Source organism: Rhagoletis zephyria, unplaced genomic scaffold (assembly GCF_001687245.7).
Source record: "Rhagoletis zephyria isolate East Lansing unplaced genomic scaffold, Rhagoletis_zephyria_1.1 Rzeph_scaffold_02544, whole genome shotgun sequence".
Taxonomy (NCBI): Eukaryota; Metazoa; Arthropoda; class Insecta; order Diptera; family Tephritidae; genus Rhagoletis; species Rhagoletis zephyria.
The window spans coordinates 21,039-46,601 of NW_016159628.1; the positions used below are offsets into that span (position 1 = coordinate 21,039).

The 25,563-nt window shown below is 36.8% G+C and overlaps 1 protein-coding gene across 4 annotated transcripts; it reads left to right on the forward strand.

The window, feature by feature from the left end:
- Nucleotides 1-189: 189 nt before the first annotated feature.
- LOC108367116 (flocculation protein FLO11) lies at nucleotides 190-21,960 on the forward strand. 4 transcript variants are annotated; one of them, XM_017621675.1, is made up of 6 exons: nucleotides 190-317; nucleotides 1,337-1,460; nucleotides 18,703-20,204; nucleotides 20,273-20,419; nucleotides 20,482-21,063; nucleotides 21,262-21,960. In XM_017621675.1, the coding sequence occupies exons 2-6, from the start codon at nucleotides 1,447-1,449 to the stop codon at nucleotides 21,489-21,491; spliced, it is 2,475 nt and encodes an 824-aa protein (XP_017477164.1). In that variant the 5' UTR covers nucleotides 190-317; nucleotides 1,337-1,446; the 3' UTR covers nucleotides 21,492-21,960. The 4 variants fall into 4 exon arrangements, with proteins under 4 accessions (XP_017477164.1, XP_017477166.1, XP_017477165.1 ...); XM_017621677.1 differs by lacking the exon at nucleotides 190-317 and adding an exon at nucleotides 383-585; XM_017621676.1 differs by lacking the exon at nucleotides 190-317 and adding an exon at nucleotides 383-567.
- The last annotated feature ends 3,603 nt before the right edge of the window (nucleotides 21,961-25,563 follow it).

Below are 25,563 nucleotides of genomic sequence, written 5' to 3' on the forward strand. Positions count from 1 at the left end.
TTCCTTCTTCGCTACTCGCTTATGATGGTTATGCCAATGCCTGCTGAGCGCCGCTGCTGACTGCTGAGATAGTGCAGCGCAAAACTGCTTCGGCTGCTGCGAATTTCACAGCTTCACCAACATTGCTAACTGCTGCTGCTACGTTGGCCCTCTGCCGCTGCTGTGCACTGGTTATTGGCACCTACAGTTTGCTAGCAGCCAGCCAGTCAGCCTCTAACCTACAGTCCGCTTGAACGTTTCAGTCTTCAATCTTCAGTTCGCCAGTACGCCAGTTTACCAGTCGTTACTCGCCGCCGCTATACATATATACATATATAGTAAGTCCACAGTTTGTTGTTCACTTGAAAAGTCTATGATTTTTATAGCCTGCTTTGTTGCTGGCTGCGGGGCTGCGGCCTCCAAAGTGGACTCTTCAGCGCTCTGAACGCTCATCATTTTGCCATTTCTTGTTCGGCTGGCAACGAAACCAAAAGTGATTGTTAAGTGCGCGCATAACCGTGAAGTGTGTCAGTGCCTGCTTGCCTGTCAATTCACTAGTCAGTCATCGTTCTGCCAATAGCGCGACCTGTACCCAGTTATATTGCCGTTAGTTTTGTATTTTTTTTGCTTTACACAATTTTTTTTTTTTTTTTTTAATCTCTATTGAGTGAGTGTTACCTTGGAATGCAAAGTCCATTGGCGGCGAGAAGGTAGCAGCAGCAGCTGCAGCAGCAACAGTTACACACAAAGCAATTGTGTTGTGATTTTTTTTTTCGAATTTTTTGCCATTGGACTTTAAAATTTTCGGTTTTACAAAATTTCCACAACTTTAATTTTTGCTTTATTTTCCAACTGTGAGCGTGTACAAAAGGCTAAACATAAACAGTTATTGAACGCTATTTAGTAAAAAAAAACACGATTGCCTTGCAGCAGCAGCCGATTTTGTGTGGCGTGTGCGCTTTGAAATTTTAATGCAATCAAAATCGACTCCAAATTTTTATAAGCTACATCCACACGTTTGTATAGCGCGCTAGCTGCAATAAAATCGAAAAAATAAAATTGCATATTTGCTAACTTAAAAAAAAACAAAAAAAAAACAATTTTTGCACTTATAATTTTTTTTTTTTAAGTGAAAAGTGAAAGTCGCAAAACTATTAAATAAAATATTTGACGGTTAAACAATACAATCAGCGGACAAATAGACGTACAAATAAATAATAAATAAATAAAAAAAAAAAACAAAGTACCGTTAAGTGTGCATGAACTCTAATATATACATATGTACATGTGTGTGTTTTTTTGTTTGCATGAAAAAAAAATATAAAATCTTTACATTTTATTTTGCTTGCAACTGCAGGTGTTCACTTTCGATTGCGGCCCGTATTGATACGAATATTGAATATTGAACAGCGAAAGGAGTTGATCATCAAATATTCAGTGCACAAAATTTTAGAAAAATAAGCAAATATGCTGTTAAAAATGTAAGTATACCACTTGAATTGCATCGCTACATACATATATATATATATAAGTGTGCATAAATATGTGCATATAAGTTTTTATAATAGCGTGAGAAGGAATTTACTAATGTATGTACATATATCTTTACATAAAAAGTGGGGGTAACTTTCAGCGAAAATAAAAGCTTAAATTTTAAATCGTCAAAATAACCCTTTTTATACTGTCGTTTAAAGTACAAAACCGCATATGAGAGTAAGGCAAAACCGAGTACGTGAGGTTGCCGAAATTTTTGCAGGAAATAGTAAAAACTGTCCTATATATCAAAACCGATCTCACTTTTATGCAAGTAATTTTTACGCAAAAAACAAAACTGACTTCTGTTCTCATATAAAAATTATGAGTACCGTTATGTTTTTCATAATCCAATGCTCGGATTTTAACCAAATTAGTGTGGGATCAAGTTTCCGACAAAGAAAAAGAATTATCGAAATCGGTTTGACGAGGTTCAAAGTTATGCGGTAACATACATACAAAAATAAGCCGACGAATTGATAACCTCTTCCTTATTTTGAGGTCAGTTAAAAAAAAAAAATCCTTATCAAGCTAATTCTACATATTGATATTTGCGTATGAATCGATAAGGCTTGATGCTAGGTACTTCCGATGAGAAAAACACATATTTGGTATAAATGTGAGTTACGCGGTTGTGTACTTTAAACGACAATATGTATTTACGTAAGACTGGTTTCCTCTGTTTAGATATCTCAGTTAGGCTGCCTACTGAATGAACAACACTTCCGCTTGATATGTACGGCAGTGGACGGGGAGGTGAAACGTCTCTCTGGCCAGCGGTTTTCTCAAACGATCAGCCGGTTTCTTTAAATCTTGCTGCGTAATAAGTGCAACCTCTCGAGTAATTAGATCAAGTGTAAGGACATAGACTAAAGGTCGAATTTAGGGCATCTGAGAGCGAAAAGAAAAGAGCCCCGCAAATAAAGATTTCTGCGTTCCTTTGTATTTTCAATTCCCACCTTTAGCATCTGGGAAAATTTTTAATCAACTGTATATGAAAAAACGACTCCTTCTTGTATAATATAAGAGTTAAGAATATAGTGTTCACCTACGGCATCATCAACAAAGATAAAGTAAAAAACTTCCGAAAGGGTGAATCCATATCGCTGTTTTGGCGAATGGTAAGAGAAAACTCGTGAATTTAGCTGCAGTTTTACCTGTATCGGTGCATAAAATGAGACTTTAGGCTCAATTAAGTACTAACCTTTTAGCATTCTGATAAGATTTTAACACTGAAAAATTAGAGTTTTAAAAACGAATGCATCAGAGGGGAAAGTGAATGAGGCGGACATTCCGCAAGAGAAAACCGCACCGTCAATCGGCATTACATTTTATGTATACTCAAGGCCTAATCCGCAAAAGTGGAATTCGTAAATGAAGGCATGTTTTATCATTTTCCAAAAATGGAACGTTTTCAAAAAATCATTCTTTCGCACTGAAAAATATTTCGGAAATTTCCACATAGGTTACTCCATTCAAGAAGGAGTCCATGAACTTTTGATACGTGCGTCTCTACTTGTGGTGAAATTTTAAAACGTTTATAGAAAAACACAACTGGGTCGCTGAAGTGTAGATAACCCAACCTGAGGTTTATCAGCTCAATATTGTCTCGTGAAACTAGTGTTGTTCCGTGAGTTTTTAGGTAAAATATTGACCCTTGATTGAGCTTTGCCCGTAGTGCATATACTTTTTAAAGTTTTCAAGATTTGGATGGCTTTAAAAAAAAAATATTTTGGAAAAAAAATTGGATTTCGATATCAAATTTCTTACTCCAAAATTTAGGTGGCAAACCTATCCCGAAATACGCTGGAATGAATGGTACATATCTTGAGCGTATATGTACTGCGTATACATAAAAAAAGCTGATTGAAATTAACAAAATACAAATTTTTATTACATAGAAGCGTGGCAACCCTAATGGAAAATGTTTTCTGCCCAAAGTTCTCAGCAACACCTTTCATTTGATATCCATATTGCGATGTTGTAGATAAAGAGCACAGAAAAGTGCTTGTCAATAAACCCACCGAAGTCCATAATTGTCACATTTAGCAAAAGGACCAAAGTCAACTCTTACTCTGGCATTCAGAGCGCAGGCCTACTCACTAATAGTGACTTCTCGTGGTGAACATCGATTTTGCGATTATTTGGTATTCGGTAAGGTTTCTTAGGTCTCTAGTCTAGAAAAAATGCCACTAATTTTTCAGCTGGCTCTGAGCAGGTTCCAAAAAGAACCACAAAAAATTTAAAAATTTTGATTGAAAAAAAAAAAACGCGGAAGTGCAGAGTGACAATATTTTTTAACAATAATTTCATTAAAAAATAAACCAAAATTCATACTGAAATATCATACAACTTCCTTTGAAAAAAATATATATTTTTAAAACATAAAAAACAATTAAATTTAAAAAAGCAAAATACATGTTTGTTTTCACCACACATTTTTGGTAAACTTTTTGTGACTCTCTCTTATTGAATATCCAATTATTTTCAAGTCAAAAAAAGAGTCACTAATTGCTATTCTCAAATTGGATGATTTGCGATGAGATTGCCTCACTGAATCTCAGCATTATTTTCAGCAACATGAAAACCATTTGACTTTGACCGATTCTTGTGAAAAAGTTATATGCACTTATAAAAAAAAACTCAATTTTCCATATTTCGGTATTTAGCTAAGAAACTGCATTACTACTTTTCCAAAAAAAAAATTTAAAAATGCCTTTTTCTAAGAATAAACCAAATCTCAACCAAATGCCGACATATAAATGGTCGCCGCACATACAGTTGTAGGCGATAAAGTTATAATTTTGCAGGAATAGGAAAATGAATAGTTTAGTCAGGTAATCTGATTTGGTTTTCTACTTTCTATAGGACTCCTCAAGAAACTTGCCTTCAAAGAATAAAAACTATGTACTTATGAACACACATGTATGAAGTTATATCTTTAAAGTTAAGAAAACCATTTTTGAGGAGTGTTTCGCTTACAACTTCATTCTCTACATCTATTTTTTATGAATATATTATATGAATGAAAATAAATTTGCCATGTCGATGCAAAGCGCACGGCATGCACAAGAAATGTATCCACTTATTTTTAGATTTTGTTGTTCAGTTGAAACCATTTTTGTTGTACAAATAAGTTAATCAGAAATTCAATAGACCGATAAAAAAAATGTGGTAAACATTTTCCTAACTAAGTGCGAAAATAAAAATAAACAAAATCATTACGTTTAATTACCTCACACAACACTTTAAAATTTATAATTAATATTTTTGCTTAATGTTGGAAATATCGCGCACATTCAATGCAATCCATTCAAAGCAAAAGTGCTTAAAGCCAACAAGAATGCATTTCATTTTTCATGAAGTTTGCCTTCAACACCATCACTGCGCGCTGCGTATCTTTCTCAATGCATTTTTTATTTTATTTTATTTTTACCAAGCAAAAACTAGTTTGGCAAGCCATACTCAGTCAAATTTATGTGCATATGCCAGTACACTAAGAGTACAATGCCTGTAGCTATGTAGGCACATTAAGACATACATATATATGTATAGTACATATGAACTATGAAAGTGTGTGCGCATTGAAGCGCGGGTGTTTGCCCCGGGCGAAAAATGCATGAATTATGGGTGCGTTTATTCCCACATAATTGTGAATTTTCAGCCAGCTTTTATACATACATACAAACATATGTATTACCGCTAAATTTTCAGACAATGACTGACTGGCATATGTATCAACATTAGGGTGGCGAAAAATGCATGTGAAAAAGTAAAGTCGGAACTTTTATGCTCTCACCGAAAAAAATATACCCGGATTCCTAGTAATAATACCCAATTGTCTATTTAACCATTTTTTCATTGCAACTATAATTTATAGGTCTGCCAAAAACCCACAAAAACCCCAAAAAATGCAATGGGGCAACAAATAAAAAATCGTTAGTATTAAAAAATTATTAAATAGACAATTGGGTATTATTATTATTGAAAGTCTCCTGAAGAGAACCAGAGCTTTCCAATCGAAAAATATTGACTTTCAAGAATTCTATACCATTTCTATGAAAAAATTAATTTTTTCCATATCAAAATACATGGAAAAAATAGGGGTACACTTTTTTCGATATAGAACAATACTAGGGGGTGAGATCATTAAGATTCAGACTTAACTGTTTTTGGACCACCCTACTCAACATAACGAGTGCGCTTAATGTATGTATGCATGTATGTACATTAGATTGCATGACTCATAAATTACGTTAGCATTAGTTAAATTTGCGCAAATTACTTGTTTAACTGAGCATGAATGTTAGGTATAGCTAACTCCTTATTTTGATTAGCCCAAAGAAAACGGTAAACATACGAGTATATTAGTGCAGAAAATTTCGAATGTTCATGTAATCGGTAAAGTCGTTAACGTACATATGTAGATATATCTAAAAGTACGTACATACATAAATGCGTATGTAACTACGGTTGCTCATTTATTTTCATCTTGTTTGATATTACATTTTACTGGAAATCCCACACAGTATCTACAACGAAACACCCAAACCCCTAGACGCGAAATTTCACGCCAACTCACCTATTTATTTATGTACATCTGTTATAATCCATTACAAACTTCCGAATTTTTAAGTGATGCGCTACTTCATGTCAAAACCATAACAACAACAAAAACAACAACAACAAGCCACAACTCAATTAAAACATACAAATGTAAATAAACAAATGAAATTTACTCATAAAAGAGATTATGCTTGCAATTAAATAAATGGAGAAAAAATTTCACGTCAATTAACGAAAGCAAACAAGAAACCGTTTGTGTGCGATTACAAAAATTTGCTTTTAATTTATTTAATTTTTTTCGTAATTTTTTATTTTAACCACAATTGAGAGCTTATGATCTCATACTCAAATATTTTGATTACACTTTGCAGTGGCTTAAGTGTACAAATCTCTTTGTTTTCTGCATTTTGGGAATTGTAACAGATTGCGTGAATTGGAAATTTTAACGTTAATAGCTAAAAATGCATTTCCGTTTTAAAAGCAATTAAAAATTTAAAAAAGGCTGTGGCAGTGAGAAATTATTTATTCTAGTGAATGTTTTTTCAAAAGATAACCAACAAAACTAATTCTTTCAAAACAAAGAATGTCCTAGTTATTAGAACGATTGAAAGTAATGTCCGGGAGTACATCATTACTAATTTAAAAACTGGGCATACATAAATCAAAATTTCACAAATTTTCATAAAAATTTTCAACTTTTTATTCAGAATTTCGGGTATGCAATTTTGTAGCCCATTCAATTTTTGTGAAAAAAGTGCAAGTTTCAAGTCGCTAAAATTTACCGTTGATTTTTGATAATTTTTTGTTTGTAATTTTGGAATTTTTGTGAACTTTATATAAGGTGTGAAGCTTTGATTTATAGCGTTTATATTTTAGAATGAACTATATTTTTATTAAAAAGTAATGCAAAAAATTTTCAATGTTTTCATGAAAATAATTGTGAATATTTTATGGGAGCAAGGTGTACACTTTCATTTGCCGCCTAGTGTATGTAAGTGCCGGTAATTTTTGGTCACTCAAAAACCGATCACTAATTGTTGCTCATTTAAGAATGGCCATGCATTTTTATCATTTAAAACCAGAACATAAATAGTTCACTTATAAACTGGACATAAAATTTTGGTCAATTAATAAACTCGACATAAATTTAAGGCCATTTTAATACTGATCATTAATTTTTATTCTTTCAAAAACTAGGCTTAAACTTTTGGTTAATAAAAACCGGGCAAACATTTTTGACATATTAAAAACTTGGCAGGAATTGTTTGGTTATTTAAAAACCTGACATAATTTTTTGGTCGTTAAAAAATTTGGACATAAATTTAGGGTCATATGAAAATTAGGCCTTAATTTCTATTCATTTAAAACTAGACATAAATAAATTTTTGGCTTTTTATTTAAGAATGAGCATGCATTTTTTATTATTGAAAAACAGGACATTAATTTTTGGTGAATTAATTAATTCAACATAAATATATGGTCCTTTAAAAACAAGGCATGACTTTTTGGTTATTTAAAAACTGGGCATACATTTATTGCCATTTAAAATCATGGACGGAATTTTTTGGTAATTTTAAAAATGGGCATATTTTTTTTTTAGTTTAAAAACTGGACATATATTTAACTCTAGACATAAATTATTAGTTATTAAAATCCGTGTTTGCATTTTTGAGCAGTCAAAAAATGGACTTGGTAAATTCACACAGTTATTGAAATTATGTACATAAATACGAGTTCAAAATTGTATACAAAATTCCAAAAAAAAACGACAAATGGTCATCAAAATTTCTAACTTTTCGTCTTACATGCAGTTTTGTAGTGCATAAAATTTTAGTGCAATAAATTGCAAGTTTTAAGCGGCTAAAAATTAGCGTTGATTTGTTATATTTTTTTACGACTAAAATTTTATGCCAAAAAAATTTCTAAAAATTGGGATTAAAAAGTTCCAAATTTAGATGAAAATTTCGCTAATTTCTAATTTTTGTAAAAAGATTTAAACTGTGATTTATATGGTTTTGGTGCATTGTGAAATATTCAAAAAAAAAAACAACATGTGAAGAATTCTTTGAGGCACTGTAAGTTCTTGGTCATTTAAAAACTGTATATATTTTTTTTTTTTGTGTTTTAAAAAACGGACACGAAGTTTTAGCTATTTAAAAAAAAAATAACTTATTTTGGTGTTTATTAGCTCGCTGATTACGAATATGTATGATTTCAATATAGTGGTAAAGTTTTAAAAAAAATGTGTTTCTTATAATATTTCTGAAATCGAAAACTATAATTATTGAGCGAAATTTCCACTGACCTTAAATTCGTAAAAAATAAATGTTTTTTGGTTGCTTTGAAATTCAATAATTCTTTGGAAAGCTGACTTCATATTCGTATTCAGCACTCCCAGTCTTCCCTATCGTGCATAGGAAGCTTTAATTCTTAAGGCCACAAGTAACTATTCATTTGGCTACACCCGGCCGGTATCAACACTGGGCAGAAAAAATTAAAATTTTAAGTAATAACTGCGCTATAAACTCAAGTTAATTACCACTGTGATGAAATTTATATTATATTTTATAATCTGCATTTCAACCATTTTCCATGACTGCATAAAAAGGAATATTAAATTTTATTTGCTACACTCGTAAAGTTTTTAGCACATATTGCTCTATTTTATATTACTTGCACAGACACACATATGTATGTATGTACTGGCATTCAGTAGTTAACTAATTTTCAAAAGCATAAAACAGCACTGCATTTATTTTTCCAAGCAATGACACATTCACCTACGTAGGTACTAAATAGTATGTAGTTGGTATGTAAAAATTCAAATTCAAAAAACCGATGCCAGCAACTTGATTTATTTTTAATAAAGTTGTGTGAGTGTGGTCGGCTTTTGCAGACTCTAAACTACAATAGATTAAACCCATTAACCGTTTTTTATCGCGAAAATTTTGTGAGTCATTAACTGCAATAAAATAATTTAATTTCTGCGCATAAACACACACTCTGCTCAAGTGGTCTTCCACTTCAAAGAGTAAAAAAAAAAAACTGTGAAGGTTAAGTGGTCTCTCTTTAATTCTCTTATTTTTTTACCCCATTATAACATGAACTGCATAATTTGCATGCTTTCAGCAACAACAAAAATTTACCCTTCAACAGATTTTATGGACATTTCAGTGTAACTATGTAAAGTTTACGTTTGCTTTAGCATAAACAGTTGCGGAAAAATTAATAGAAGTCGCATTTCTTGTTAAACTTTTTGCTTTTATTTTCTTTGCAAAGCATTTGATCTGTGGCTGAGAAGCGTTTCATGGGACAAAATAAAAAAAAAATCGCTTTTCTAGAAGTCCAATCCTGGTTCCGTAGCGCTCGCCGTTGGCAGTAACGTTCTCACCGGTGCCTTATGGTTCTCTCGTGGATCCTCTTCACCCCAAATGCCTCAATATTGCTCACTAACATGTCCATGGAGCCAAAAATGTGCCTTAACATAGAAAAAAATTGTGCCCTAAGTAAAACATAGGCTTCACATTTTTGCACTGAACTATGATTTTCCACGAGGTTTGTTTAATTTTTAAGCATTGTTTATTCAGGATGAAACGGCAAATCAAACTGACCACACTTATAATAGCGTTGCCGGATCTGCACAATCTGTAGCCGTTTAATCGTTATCGGAAAATTAAAGCTCTCAAAAGCACTCTTTATAAATGAAAAAATATAGAGACCATGCATATCGAACTCTGACAAAAAATCTGGTTCACCCTAGCGTACATATGGGGCATTCCAGCCCAATTCGGACACCATTTGGCTTTCGTATCTCCGATGTTTTTCATATTTGTTTATTTTTTTAGTACCAATTGTGAGAGAACTCCCTAATTTTTTTCAGTGTTTTTGTCCAACGATACATCGGTTTTGAAAAAGAAAAGTTCCTTTTTTAAATGCAAATAACTTTGGGGTTGGGAGTATTTTTTTAATTTTCCATTTTCAAAACACTTTAAGAATATAAAATAGAAAAAAATCAAAACAGTACTTCTATAAAATGTTGATTTCCAAAAGACACGCACTGATCGATTTTCTTGCAATTTTTATCCGCAGCTTTTAAGCTTTAACCAATAATGGAATAACACTGCGATCTATTTGTTTCGCATTTTTTAATTAATGAAAAACTAGCTATTCAACCCAGTGCACTATGGGCCAGGAACCGATAAAAAGTGGCCAATATTCGAATTCTTATCGGAATGGCTTCAAAACCAACCCCTGTAGGGTTTTTGGTGTTGTTGATTTCGAATCTGAAGTTAGATTTTAAAAATTCAAAATGGTGGATCCAACATGGCGGACAATATTGTAAAAAGTAATCGGATTGATTTGAAACTTGTTACCCTATGGTTTTTGGGCTCACTGATCACGAATTTGAAGTTAGATTTCAAAAATTCGAAATGGCAAATCCGATACGACCGGCAAAAAAATACGCGTTTAGTCAGCCTATGCACATAAAATGTATTTTTCGAAGCCCACCAGGAGGAGGCTACACTACGGACCTAGATTTCACTTTTTTAATTTTTTGATATTTTTATTTTTTTTTTGCTTTTGTTTTTATATTTATAATTTTTCCACCAATTACGAATATAGACTGCTTATTTTATTTTTGTATTTTGCATTTTTTTGTTTGTTTTTAATTTTATTTTTGATTTTAATTTTTTGTACTTTTGTTTAATTTTGTTTTTATTTTTACCAATTACGAACTCAGGCTTCACTTTGTTATTTCTTTTTGTATTTTAAATTTTTTTGTTTATTTTTTATTTTTAGCTTTTTTTTGTACCAATTACGAATTTAGAATTCTCTTTGACTGTGTCGAATCTAAAATATTTCATTGTAGAGGAAGAAATTCTCGACATAATTGTAGTAGGAAGCTTAAAAGTTACGGAATTAGTGGCAGATCTTCGGAAATCAACATTTTATACAAAAAATTTGACGACTTTATAGAAATACCGTTTCGAAAATGTTTTCAATATTATATTCCAAAAGTGCTTTGATAATAAAAAATGGTCTAAAAATGACTCATTCTTTCGCAAAGTTATGGATATTTAAAAAAAAAATAAACTTTTATCAAAAACCGATATCTCGACAACGGCCGGTCAGAAAAAAAAATCAAAAAATCAAGCAGCCTCTCTCATATGATATTATAACATAAAAAATGGTGTTTGATTTGGGCTGGAATGTCCCATATGTGTGTATGTACATTAGGGTGGTCCTTAAATATAGGAAGCCAATTTTTACATCAGATTTCCTAAGCCTCAACCCCTACGTCGATGCTACTATAGTCGCAGATATAACATATAAATTTTGGTCCGATTGAAGTCGGTTAAGGCATGTCGCACAGGGGTCAAAGTTCAGATTAACCTATGAAGACGCCTTAACCGACTCCAATCGGGATCAAAATTCATATGTGATATCTGTGACCGTGGTATTACCGATTGAGGGGATGACAATGGAAAAAAATAGTTCATTTAACCTTTAAGGACCACCCTAATTTACATACATATATGTATGCGGGTGTGTGTACGAGTATTGCGAAACCCTTCATTACAAAAACACACCACATAAAATGAATGCAATTAAAATACTTTTCTGCATACTTACGCAAGTATGCAAAATATTTAAATACATACATACATTTCTTATTTTCTCTCTATTTTTAAATGCATACAAGTCTATTTTACATATTTTTTCTGAGGAACTACTGAGCGAACGTTGAAGGTATCCATACATAAGTACGCTCATACAAGAACACACATTTGCACATTTGTGTATATTCAAGCAAAAGTGCAAACAAGCACATCTATTCCGCAATCACTTGCACTTTCAGCCTTCACTATGCCTATGAAGAAGTACCTACTAACTGCAGGGTAGTACAAACAGACAAACAAACAAACAAACAAAAAACTGTTGATGCTGTTTTTATTCCTACTTATTTACATTTGGCGTCAAGCTCCAGAGGCTATACGACACGTTGTTGTAGCTTTTGGTATCCAAGTTGCTTTTGCCTGTTCTTGCTTTTATTTATTTATGTATGTACAACGTTTTTTGCTGCTGCTGGTGGTGCCTGCTGCCTGCTGCCGCTTCAGAAAGTTGAAGTTGTCTACCTTTGTAATGTTTTTTCAAGCGAATGTTAAAATCTTGTCGTAAGAAATAAAAAAAAAAACAACAAAAAAATTATAACGAAATATTTATTGCATAGGGAAAAAGACTGGTTGGTTGGTTGGTTGGCTGTATGACAGTCAGAAATAAAAAGCCATAAATATCAATACGATTACGATTACGTGCGCGCAAAGTCGAATGGCGTTGTGGCGGTATGTATGTATGTATGTATGTACATAGTACCAAAGCATTAACACACCAAAAACACACACACACACACACAAACACACGCAGATTACCTACCCTCCATATGCCTGGGCGCAGGCAATCAGCCACTCAGCAAACAGCTTACAGCTTACAACTTACAATGCAATCCAATCGTTGGTTTTTCTGTCACCTGCCCTCGCTGCGGTCCGCCGATTCTACTGCGCTCGATTACACTGCACTGTGCGGCGCTGCACTGCCCCATTTTCCTGCCAATATTCCATAATAACCAGTGTGCGATAACAACCGTAAACGGCGCAAGACTCTTGCTTGCCTTTGGTTGGTGTGCAGCAGCAGCAGCCGCTGGAGTCAGGCAGGTACACATATGTAAGTAGCTGCCGCTAAGCGAGCAAAAGAGCTTTAAACCCGTGTAAAAACAACTGCACATTGAAATGGGTTAATTTCGAGATTTTATTTTATTTTTTTTTTTAGTATTTTTTTTTTTATTTTTGTTATAGTATACCGGTTATATCTTAGCGAGCGAAAGGGTGGCTGTGGAGTCCGAGCTGTTACAGCTGCTGCTGCCACATTACAAGAGTCCGCCGCATGGCAGCGGCAATCGTTGGCAACCAAGCGTTGAACCGGTTTTGTTGCGGCTGCTGTGGCAATGGTCGCGCGGGGGTGTTTGGCGACGGCAGCCATATAGCGCTTGATTGGAAATAGATTGCTATTGCCTGTTTGTGCCGTGTCGTCTTGGGCCCGTAATACATAGTGAAGAAGTGAGGAATATTTAGTAGCGCGCATTTGAAACAAGTTCCCGGCATGTTTTGTTCACTTCACTTTTTAACGTACTTTCGCTGCGGTTTTGCGCGCATACACAAGCAAACCTTAGATACTATTTAGATGCTTATTCATCAATACATTGACTACGATTTACATCTCAAGCAAAAATAAATATACTAAAAAAAACAAATTTGGAAAAAATAACTAGCGCTCTGCTGACTTGGCCCGAACTGCTTAAGCATCTTGGCAGTTTGCCTTGAGCTTTGTTGCTTTGTTGCCATCTACATACATACATATGTATGTCTCTTGGCATTTCAATGTGCAACAACAATAACAGCAAAAATGCAGCACCAAAGGCAAGCGAAAAAATGCAACCAATAACAATAACAAAGCGAAAAAATCCCAAGCACAAAGTAGACAGATTTGCAATATATTGATATGTGCATGCGATAGCCACACACACACGCGCACACCCGTGTTTCTTTACTTCTTCAGACTTGCTTCAATGCATTGTCGCGGCTACATACATAGCTTGATTGCATATCGCATCAGCCAAGCGTTCGACCTCAGCGATTCGCATCGGATCACTTTAACTATTGGCGCATTGTTCGATGTGCATGATTATTTCGTCCGTCCATGATATATAGTATGTGTTGTGATTTTTTTTGGGGCTTGGTAAAGCATCTGTCGCTCATTGAACTATGCAGTGCATGATGTGGAAAAGCATGACTTTGCACTCGCATGTATAAGTGTATGCGTGTATGTAGCATCATGTAACTGTATCACGGCATATTTGCGCATGCGCACAGTACCGTTGCTGGCACTTACCGGCAGGTACTAGTATGTACTCCCCTTAGTTGTAGCAGTGCTGGTAGATGGCGAGTAAGAAAATGAATATTTACTTAAGTTCAACTGTTCCCTATTGCATTGAGTGGAAGCGAGTCAAGTAGGAAGTCGATTTTAATGTCCCCCTAGCTAATGCCTAGTGGGCTTTGGCGTATGCCGAGGTACGGGCTTGACGACCCCGACCTACTCCAGTCAAAGGCTACCAGTCCTGAGTCGGTGGAGGCTCAAGTGGTTGAAATGTCTACGGCTTTAGAAACTTGTAAAACGGAGAGAAAGATGAATGTAAGTAGAAAAATGGTGAAACGGAGAGTATGTCCCCAGGTGGGGCACATCGTGTGTATGTAAATAAGTTTTGCAAATCTGATAGCTAAGCGGGTTGTGCATGTTCAACGAGTCGGACGAGTCTGGCTGGTTAAGCTGGTCTGGCTGGCGAGCACTACTCCGGTCTGTTCATGGTGCGGCCCTTCGGGGAGCATCGTGGTGGCTGAGGTTTACTACCTAAATGCGGGTAGAACTAGCATATAGTGGTAGTGAAATTTGAAATGCACTACCACTACCCATATACTGAAATGCACTACCACTAAGCATATACCATATAGTGGTAGTGAAATTTGAAATGCACTACCCACTAACCATATAGTGGTAGTGAAATTTGAAATGCACTACTACTAACCATATACTGAAATGCACTACCACTAAGCATATAGTGGTAGTGAAATTTGAAATGCACTACCACTAAGCATATAGTGGTAGTGAAATTTGAAATGCACTACCACTGAAGCCCTAATGGTAGTGAAAACCTCGATTTGATGCAGCGTGCCCAACCCTGCTTAAAACCATGCAGAGATGGTCAAAGACTGTTTTATTTCATAAAAAAAATCATTCGATATTCTAGGCTACAGTTTTTTTTTGTTGAGAATAATTACAATACGGTTATAAAACAAGAGAGGCTTAAGAAAGCTCGATTTTCAAAAAATTGTTGAAGGGCATTGTCATCTCTTTGACAAATGAAGTGTTTTGTTCGATAAGGGTGTCAAAGTAAGGTAGTTTCAGAAAGCTTAGTTAGGAAAATGTTTTTAAAGGGGATTGCCACCTGATTGAAAAATTTTATTCAATTAAATTGGTAAGATAAATGAAATAGTAAAGTTTTAAAATCAAGCGATGTTATTTGAGAAATATTTGTTTTAAAAAAATGTTTCATTAGCGTTATCACCAATCTAAAAAGTTAAGACCAAAACGAAAGGTAGTTGAAAAACCTTTGGTAGAAATAAAAAAATTTACACATTCTTAGATACGAATATTTATAAAAAGGGTTGCCACTGTTATTAATTTTTATACTGAGAGTTTGAGTAGTAGAATTGAAATAAAAATTTTGCAATATTTACGAAACGAAAAATATTGAAAAAAGCTACTCACACAAACGAAAGAAAGACCTAATAGAAACTTAAAAAATATTAAAATATCAGGTGAAAGGTTTTTAAAAAGTCATCGATTCTTCGGGTCCGGTAATATTTTATAATTTTCACTACAATGCCAGGGAAAAGATATGCTGATATCAGTCGGCGAAGTTAATAAAATGAGCGACGAGCTATTTAGATGAACTCACACTGATTGCCGGCAAGCGATCGAAAATGATAAAATTCGTACTGGGATGTGCAAATAACATTTGAAAGCGACTGAAAGTGAACGACAAGTGGATAGATGTACACTTAAAAAACCATATAAATATGTACATATGTACGTTCACCTCTGATATTCATACAAACTTAACTGTTATTTATGGATTTTAAATGTTTGATCAAAATTAATCGTTATTTTGCGTCGCCAAAAAATGGAGTAGGTTATCAGTTCGTCAGAATATTTTTTTTTATAAATTTTTCTTACGGGAAAGGTGGTATCTAAAGGGGAGTCCCACACTAATATGGTTTACTTTCGATCATTTCTAAATGAGCATATAAACGATACTTGGCTATATGAAGCTATTGGAAAGGGAGATGATTCCACATTAATTTGATTTAGCTCCGACTGCAATTGCGAATTGCATAAAGTTTTTTTTTTTATTATATGAGTATTGAAGTCGGTTTTTTTCTTTGCTTAAAAATTACTCTTCTATTATACATATATCGTTTTAAATTTGTATGATGTGAAAAAACTAAATCTGGAAATAACGATTATGTTATGACCGAAAAAATTAAAATTAAAATTTAACTATTAATTTCGATCGAGAAATAATAAGATAACGGTTAAATTTGATCGGCAATTTGTAAGTCCAATTTTAACAGTTAAATTATGATTTATTGTAAAGATCTTAACCGTTACGGTACCTATAAAATCAAGCGTTTTAAGTATTTCGGATTTGAGTATATGTATGTGTTGTGTGACTTCCGCAAAAGACGTGAATTTTGAACTTCTTAACACATCATCTTCGAATACGAATTTCCAACCATCCATTATCAACATCTTTCTGATGTCCAAGAAAGCTTTTTGGTACGCTTATAGATTTGTGCTTTGCTTAGGTAAGTCAAGGAGTTTGGTAATAAAAGTAAAGAAAATGACATCTTTTATATGAAACATACCAGCTGACCAAATGGCAATATCGTCAAGAATTTTGGAAATTTTATTTTGGGATTGCATCAGGCAGTTGTTTTTTTTTTTTTTTAGAAAATCAGCACGGCGCACAGTGGTATTTCGACGAAAAATATAACATTTTTCGAATATAAAAGTTTTATATTTGAATGGTTCAGCCTAAGAAAGTGATATTTTAATAAGAAAAATGTATTATAACTTTGTACGAAATTCGCAGTTTTATACAAAATCGAAAGCAACAAAAGCAAGAAAAATCTTATTCAACTAAAACTGATTGGGATTTTTCTTCACTCAAGTAATGTGTTTTTCTGGGAAATTTTGTTTTTATTGTTTTTTATTTATTTTATTTTTCTTTTGTGGGTTCATATGAAAATATAGCATTCACTAGACAAAGTGGAAAAAAATTAGGGCAATCAACCATATATTTTAATAAATATAAGCAGACAAAAAATGACACTTTATAAATGCTAACTTTGACACTTTTGTTGGACGAAAACTATATTTTTTTCGTTTCCTTTGCCTTCTTGTGATAAAAAAAATTAAAGACCGGAATGTTTTCTATCGACTTCTGAAAAAAAAAAATTATGGGTAGTATGCTTTGAAATAAACCGATTACGCCAAATTTTTGAGGGTTCAAATATAACGTTATTACAAACATATGAACAAAATATCGGAGTCATATATTCATTTGTGAGCTTTTAAAGGCATGTTAAGGCATTTTTGAGGTTAGGTTTGTATGGGAGTTATGCTTTAAAACAAATCGATTACGTGCATTTTTTTTTGGAGTTCATATAAAACGTTATTAAAAACATATGGATCCGAAATTTCGGACTCATATATTCATCGGTGCACTTTTTATAGCATTTGGAAAAGTTTCTGGGGTTAGGTTTATATGGGTGGTATGCTTTGAAATAAACCGATTACACCAATTTTTATATAACGTTATTACAAACATTTCAGTACAACATTCATTCGTGTGCACTTTTTATGGCATTTGGAAAAGTTTTTGAGGTTAGGTTTATATGGGTGGTATGCTTTGAAATAAAACTATCACGCCATTTTCTCATTTTTTCTTGATTTTTTTCCATAAATATTACATATTTAAAATTTCGGTTCTACGCCGATTACTTCTAATTTTTTTCAAAAAATGTATGTGGCTATGCCACTGTGTGGCGTCGGCATAAATGGAATGTTGAGGCTCGTTTTTTTTTGTAAAATTTCACTAATTTTATTGAAAGCGATTATAAATAAGACAACGGAGATAGCGGAACCCTGTTATGCCATTGTAAAGGTTTATCCTATCTGAGTATATTCTATTAACTAGAAAGCTTTTCACGAAATCGCAAACTTTCTTTCCCTCCTATTTGCAAGCTCAGTGAAGTATATATGTAGTAAACAAATACATGCTTACATATGTATGTATGTATGTAGAAGTACATATTAGAATTGTATTACCATATGTGTGTATGTATGTATTTGTATTTGTGCATAATAAAATGATTATATAATGAGTCTGATGATTTGTTATTCCCAACGGTAGTCGTGGCTAACCACTCGCTCTTTAGCAAAGAAAATCAATTATCACATAATCAACTTGTCCAGTCTCAAACTTTCAAGGTTATACGAGTAACTATGTAGCATATTGTAATTAACTAAAAAAAACATTTTATGTATCCAGTTTCCTACCTGGAATCTCTTGAACACCTTCACTTTCTGATGCTAAATACTGTCGTACACACCCATACATACACATGCACGTATGTATGTATGTATGTATGTATAATGAGCTAATAACCAGTCATGCGACAGCGAACAACATTCCTCTGCAACACTTGCCAATAATAATTTCAGTTTTATGTGCAAGACTACACTGTACGTACATACATAAATATTATGAGACCATAACCGGTTAACTCATCATGTTGCGCTTACTTTGCCGCCACCATTACTTCAACTAATTTATACAGATGTCCTTCTACACGATTATGCAAAATTTACGTAAACATTTTTTTTTTTGTTATGCTGTCTGCCAACTGAAATATTTAATTACAACCATTTCCTTTGTCCTTGCAGCCAATTGATATGCTGTCTGGCGTTGCTGGCCAAGGCGCAAAACTCCATCGAACAACTGGCGGTCGAGCGGTCGGGTGAACTGCATTTTGAGACTTCACACAAGCGTCCCGATGGAAAAGAATTCCAAACATCACACAAAATTCCCAGACATTCTTTCTTACCAGATTCTGATCTGGGTGCAATGAATTTGCTGCCGACAAAAGAACGCCCAGAATTAAATCCCGTTTTGAGTGCGCTCATCAATGAGGATGTCATGAAGAGCATCGAGGCCAAACGTGCCATTGAGCAGGAGGAGCTCGAGCAAGTTAAGGCTGAGATAGATGCCGCTCGCAAGCAGGAGGAGGAACGCAGAGCAGCCGAGAGTGCCGTCGAAGCCACTTATGTTATGTTGACCACAGCTGCGCCCGCTAAAAACGATGACCTCGATGAAGAAATAAATGTGGGTTTTGTCGATCAGGCCATTAACCTGGATGCTGCCGGTTCGGAAAATAGCAAAAAATCGCGCATTGAAATTAAGAAGGGACCAAATGGTCAGGACTATGAATACGAATATGTGTACTATTACGAAGACGAGGAGGACGTCAAGCCGTCGGAGTCGCCGGCTAAGGCTGAATCAACTGAACGCGGCAAATCGCGTTACAGCAATATCGAACGCACCACAGCGGTGCCAACTGGCAATAGTCTCGTGAGCAACAAGGCTAAGGGTCGCTCATCAAGCATAGCCGACAACGCCGGCGACGACGTCGAAGCCGAACGGCTGCCTGCCAATACACGCTTCCCCAGCCGCGGCAAGAACGTTGATGCACAACCGACACCCGCTTTGGATTCGCTTGAGAACGCCGCGGAGAGGAAGAAAATCAGCGTCAAGCGACCCAGCTTGGAACTGGTTGACAGCGCAACCTTCAACACGGACGAAAAGCAAGTGAAGGGCATTCGAAACAGTGACACCGAAACCAAATCGGCGATCGCCATTGAACAAGAGCAAGCAGCCGCTGCAGCAGCACAGGCAGCTGAGAAGAAAGAGGCCGAGGAAAAGCAGCGACGTCAGCCGACTATCGGTAGCGCTGAGGAAAGTGCGACTGGCAAGGATGTGGCGGACGAGGATGTTGAGCAAACAACTTTATCAATGGAGAAGGCCGCATTAGACTTGTACGCGATTTTGGCGAATGAAAATTTTAACATGGACATGACCACGGATGCGGATACGGAGGTAACGACGGTGCTGCCAGACACCACAAACCCCGACGAGGCGGCAATAACCACTTTGGTAGACGAAGAGCCCAGCTCAACTACAACTACCACAACAACAACTACCACAGAGGCAACTACCACAACAACAACCACCACTACAACTACACCGGCACCAACGCTGTTTGGCGGCAAACGTGCCGGCTTGAATTCGTCCGGACGTAATCGCTTCAAGTTGAACAAGGGTGGCAAAAGCGAAGCAACAACGACGACAACTACAGAAGCGCCATCGGAGCCACCTAAAACTGGCAAGAGTAAGTAGTGGGGGCACAGTGTGGGGGCAAAAAATTTCGAACCTACATTAAAAATATTCCATTCACAGATCGCTTCTCTCGTCCATCGATTGGCGGACGCGCGCGTCCAGGCGCACGCACCACAACTGCAGCGCCCGCGCCAGCGGAAGAGGAAGGGGAAGTATCTGCGCCGAAAGAAGTTAAGCCCGTGAGCTCAGGTTTCGGACGTGGCAGGCGTAAGTACAGCACGCCTGGCAATGCTATGAATTTTACTAATAATTTCAACATTTTTGCACAGCACGCAATCGCTTCAACCTACGCAGCACAACAACTACCGAAAAACCCGCCAGCGCCGATGGTGAGGAGAGCAACGAAGAAGCTGTATCCAGCACGACAGCGCGCACACTGCGCGGTGGACGCCCAACATTGGGGCTGCGCGGTCGCAGTCGCACCACAACCGTAAGACCCGCCGCCACCGATGAAGAACACAAAGATGAGGAGGCTGCCGCGAGCGCTGCCGAAGAAAAGCCCGCGCCTGTTAAACCAGCATCACGCTTTGCGCGTCCAGGTGCCAATCGGCTGTTGCCACGTGGTAAGCTCGCGCGTACCACTGAAGCGCCAGTAGCTGATGATTCGGCAGCGGATAGCAGTCATCATAATGACGTGAAAGGTGAGGAAAATGGCGAAGAGAATGCAGATAAAGCGGCCGAGGCGGAAGCCAAGCCCGTAGCGTCACATGGACTGAATCGATTAAAGTCGCGTCCACATCTGCACAAGACTGAGAATGCCAAGCAGAAGGCGGCACCAGCGCCAGTGGCGCCACGCAAAGTCAATCCACTATTGGCCAAGCGACGCTTGCAGCTGGGACACTCTACAACGGGTGAGTGGTAGCAGCACGAGCAGGAAGAGTAGAACTCTAAAACAAGCTTTTTAGACTTTCGGCGCTTTACTCAGCTATCAGTTTTTTTGCGCAACAACGCCTGAAAAGCGCGTTGTGGAGTCCTACTCTGACACATCGCATTGCGCGCATTTAAGACATTTCAATGTGTACTTTTATTAACATTTCATTTCGATATAGAAACGCCCGCTGAAGAGGATAACTCCACCGCTGCTGAGGAATCGAAAACGGAAGAAGAGAGCGCACCAGTCGCCGCTTCCGCTGATGCGCCTACCTCCGAAAATGCCGACGCTACCAAGGACGAGTCCGCTGATGAGGCAGAGACAACAACGAAACAGCAGGCACGCGGTTTGGGGCTACTAACGCAAAGAAGGCGTCTGCCACTGCGCAAACCTGGCACTATTCTGTAATTCTGTGAGCGCCTGTGTGATGACATGAGCCCCAGTGCAGTGTGAGAGTGCGTGTAACTGGACGCGCTGGTTGAAATCAAGCTGCTGCTTGCTGCCCACACTCAGCTGGGGTTAACTTAATGAAAACAAAAAAATCAAATATCACTAAATGCTTTTACTATTTGTTATTTGTAGTTTGACTTGAAAAAAATACTCGTTATTTGGCTTGATTTCGGCCACAGTCGATTTTTATGAAATATTACTATATACTCGTAATATTATGATCTGTTTTTTTATTTTTATTATTTTTATTTTTTTTGATATACTCATACTAAATATTTACGTGTAAAGTGCCCCCGCCCCCCTTTTTGTACTCCCGCTGCCAGTGTTGAGTGTAGTACGTACCCGTAATTTAAGTGTGTACCTTTTATTTTATTTTATAATTTTTATAAGCATTTACAACTACATACAATACAAACATACATAACTGCATGTACAATGCACCGAAGAATCGAACAAAATTTTAAAATTATGAAATATTATCTATTTGGAAGAGTTATAAATTTGTAACTACTACCAAACACACACACACACACACACTCACTCACACGCGCACACACACACTTACACGCAAACACAAGTAATGTAGGTGTATTTTTTATTGTATGTACTACATATTTGTTCAATAATGTGTGAATTTGATTTGAAAATTGTAAGAGAGTAAGACAAATAAAAATATCGTAAACATAAATAAAACGCGACTACCACCATCTACTAAAAACATTCGTAACAGCGCAAAGCCTACTTTCAGGCGTTGCGCCAGCGGTACTCAAACACTGCATTTGTGTCTTGCGGTCATAACACACGAGTAAGCTACCCGCAAGTACACTTTGTATATTGCTATGCTTTATGTGTGTGTGCGTGTGTGTGTTTGCGCGCGCTCTCATTGCGGTTACCTCATATACTGTGTTTACAACTTCGTTATTCCGCTCGTAAAATTCATGAGCAATAGCAGGTTTTATTATACACAAACATATGTATGTACTAAATACATTTGTTCACACACACACACACACACATATGCAAGTACAACACAAGTGCAGTTGTATGCGCTGTATTTCTTCTGCAGAGATTATTTGGTTGCAGCTTCATTGTTTGGTTGCCTCGTTGCTTGGTTTCGCTGCCACCGCTGTCTTTTTTAATAGGCTAGTGCCAAGGAAACGTCACAAAATTACCTCAATGCCTGTGGTAATATGAATGGAATCACATTTCCATTTCGTTGCATTCGAACTTTGGCTTTCTTGCTGCCGTATTGGGCGGTGGTGAAGCATGCAAGCTTCTAGCGTATGTATGAGCCTACAGTGAGCTACGAAATTGTTCACAAATTGCCGTTGACGCTACTATTCAAGCAATGAAATAAGAAACTTGAGCGGGATTTTAAAGTTAATGAATTTCAGTAGCTGTCATAAAAATTCACAATCTCAATCTAACGAAATTACTGGCTCTACGTCTGCGAAGAAAATATACACAGTTGCGCTTTTCAATGATACCATTTCGACGGCTGAGTGGATGGTCGACCTATCTCGGCAGTCGGTTCGAAAACGCCTTATCCTAGTAAATTTTTCAAGAAGAGTCTATTTCAGAATTTGGGTGAAAAACGCCCTAACTTAACAAATAATTCAAAAACGCCCTATCTTAATGTAAATTATATATTCATCAATAAAATTCAGAGACAGTGTTGCCAGAAAAAAATTCGTTTGGAGCTAAAACTGTCAAAAAAGAGCTAAATAATATTAATAGTAGCAAAAAAGAAGAGCTAATTTTTTTTAACATTTATTGACATAAAATTGTTTTTTCGTTTTCCGCAATTTTTACAAAAACAACGAATTTTATAAATCTAAGTGCTGAAAAAAACGTTTAAAACCAAAATAAGGTGCAATATTTCGCATACATTGCCATTCGCCAGAAAAAAATTCGTTTGGAGCAATTTTTACAAAAACAACGAATTTTATAAATCTAAGTGCTGAAAAAAACTTTTAAAACCAAAATAAGGTGCAATATTTCGCATACATTGCTATGGTTCTTATAACACTTATATATATATATATATGCTCATACTTATACAAACTAGAAAATTAACTAAAAATACTTTACAAACTATTCTTCTTCTTCTTCTTAATTGGCGCTGTAACCGCCTAAGCGATTTTGGCTGAGTCCAAAACAGCACGCCAGTCATTTCTCTTCTGTGCTAACTGACGCCAATTGAAAATGCCAAGTGAAGCCAAGTCCTTCTCCACCTGGTCTTTCCAACGCAGAGGAGGCCTTCCTCTTCCTCTGTTACCAGCATCGCGGCCCGCGTTGAATATTTTCAGAGCAGGAGCGTTTCTGTCCATCCGAACGACATGGCCAAGCCAGCGGAGCCGCTGAATTTTAATTCGCTGCACTATGTCTATATCGTTGTAAAGCTCATACAGCTCATCGTTAAATCGTCTGCGATATTCGCCATCACCAACGCGTAAAGGTCCGTAAATCTTTCGCAGAATCTTTCTCTCGAAAACTCCAAGAGCCGCCTCATCAGATGCTTTCATTGTCCATGCTTCCGCGCCATACACCAGCACAGGCATGATGAGTGACTTATAGAGTGTGATCTTTGTACGACGAGAGAGGACTTTACTTCTCAATTGCCTACTCAGCCCAAAGTAGCACTTGTTGGCAAGAGTGATTCTCCGTTGGATTTCAAGGCTGACATTATTATTGGTGTTAATGCTGGTTCCCAAATAAACGAAGTCGTCTACTTTTTCAAACTTGTAACTGTCAACAGTGACGTGGGTGCCAAGACGCGTATGCTCTGACTGTTTGTGTGCTGACAGGAGATACTTCGTTTTGTCCTCGTTCACCACCAGACCCATTCGCTTTGCTTCTCTATCCAATCCCGAGAAGGCAGAACAGACGTAGCCCTTGTTTTTACCGATAATATCGATGTCGTCGGCATACGCCAGCAATTGTACGCTCTTATAAAGTATTGTGCCTGAGCGGTTCAGTTCTGCGGCTCTTATTATCTTCTCCAACATAAGATTAAAGAAATCACACGAAAGGGGGTCCCCTTGTCTGAAACCTCGTTTGGTATCAAACGGCTCGGAGAGGTCCTTCCCTATTCTGACGGAGCTGGTGGTATTGCTCAACGTCATTTTACACAGCCGTATTAGTTTCGCGGGGATACCAAATTCAGACATCGCGGCATAAAGGCAACTTCTCTTCGTGCTGTCGAAAGCGGCTTTGAAATCGACAAATAGATGGTGTGTGTCGATCCTATTCTCGCGGGTCTTTTCCAAGATTTGGCGTATTGTGAATACCTGATCTATGGTGGATTTTCCAGGCCTAAAGCCACACTGATAAGGTCCAATCAGCTCGTTGACGGTGGGCTTCAGTCTTTCGCACAATACGCTCGATAAGACCTTGTAACCTATGCTTAGAAGGCTAATTCCGCGGTAGTTGGCGCGTATGGCGGGGTCGCCTTTCTTGTGGATTGGGCAGAGCACACTTAAATTCCAGTCGTCGGGCATGCGTTCATCTGACCATATTCTGCATACGAGCTGATGCATGCACCTCATCAGCTCCTCGCCGCCGTACTTGAATAGCTCGGCTGGCAGGCCGTCAGCTCCAGCAGCTTTGTTGTTTTTCAGCCGCGTAATCGCTATTCGTACCTCGTCATAGTCAGGCGGTGGGACAGCTACTCCATCATCATCGACTGGGGACTCGGGTTCGTCTTCCTCACTACTTTCAGCGCTGCTACCATTCAGTAGGTTATAAAAGTGTTCCCTCCACAATTTAAGTATATTCTGGACATCGGTCACTAGGTCGCCATTGTTGTTCTTACAGGAGTTCGCCCCGGTCTTGAAACCTTCCGTAAGTCGCCTAACCCTCTGGTAGAATTTTCGGGCGTTCTTGCTGTCGGCCAGTATCTTTACAAACTATTACAATCTGCAATTTCAGATATTTGAATTGAACATAAAAACTCGGATTACGGATACAAGTTTTATTTCCTTCTCCCCTTAAAGGTTAAGTTAGGAAGGTAAAAACAAGATCCTCGCGT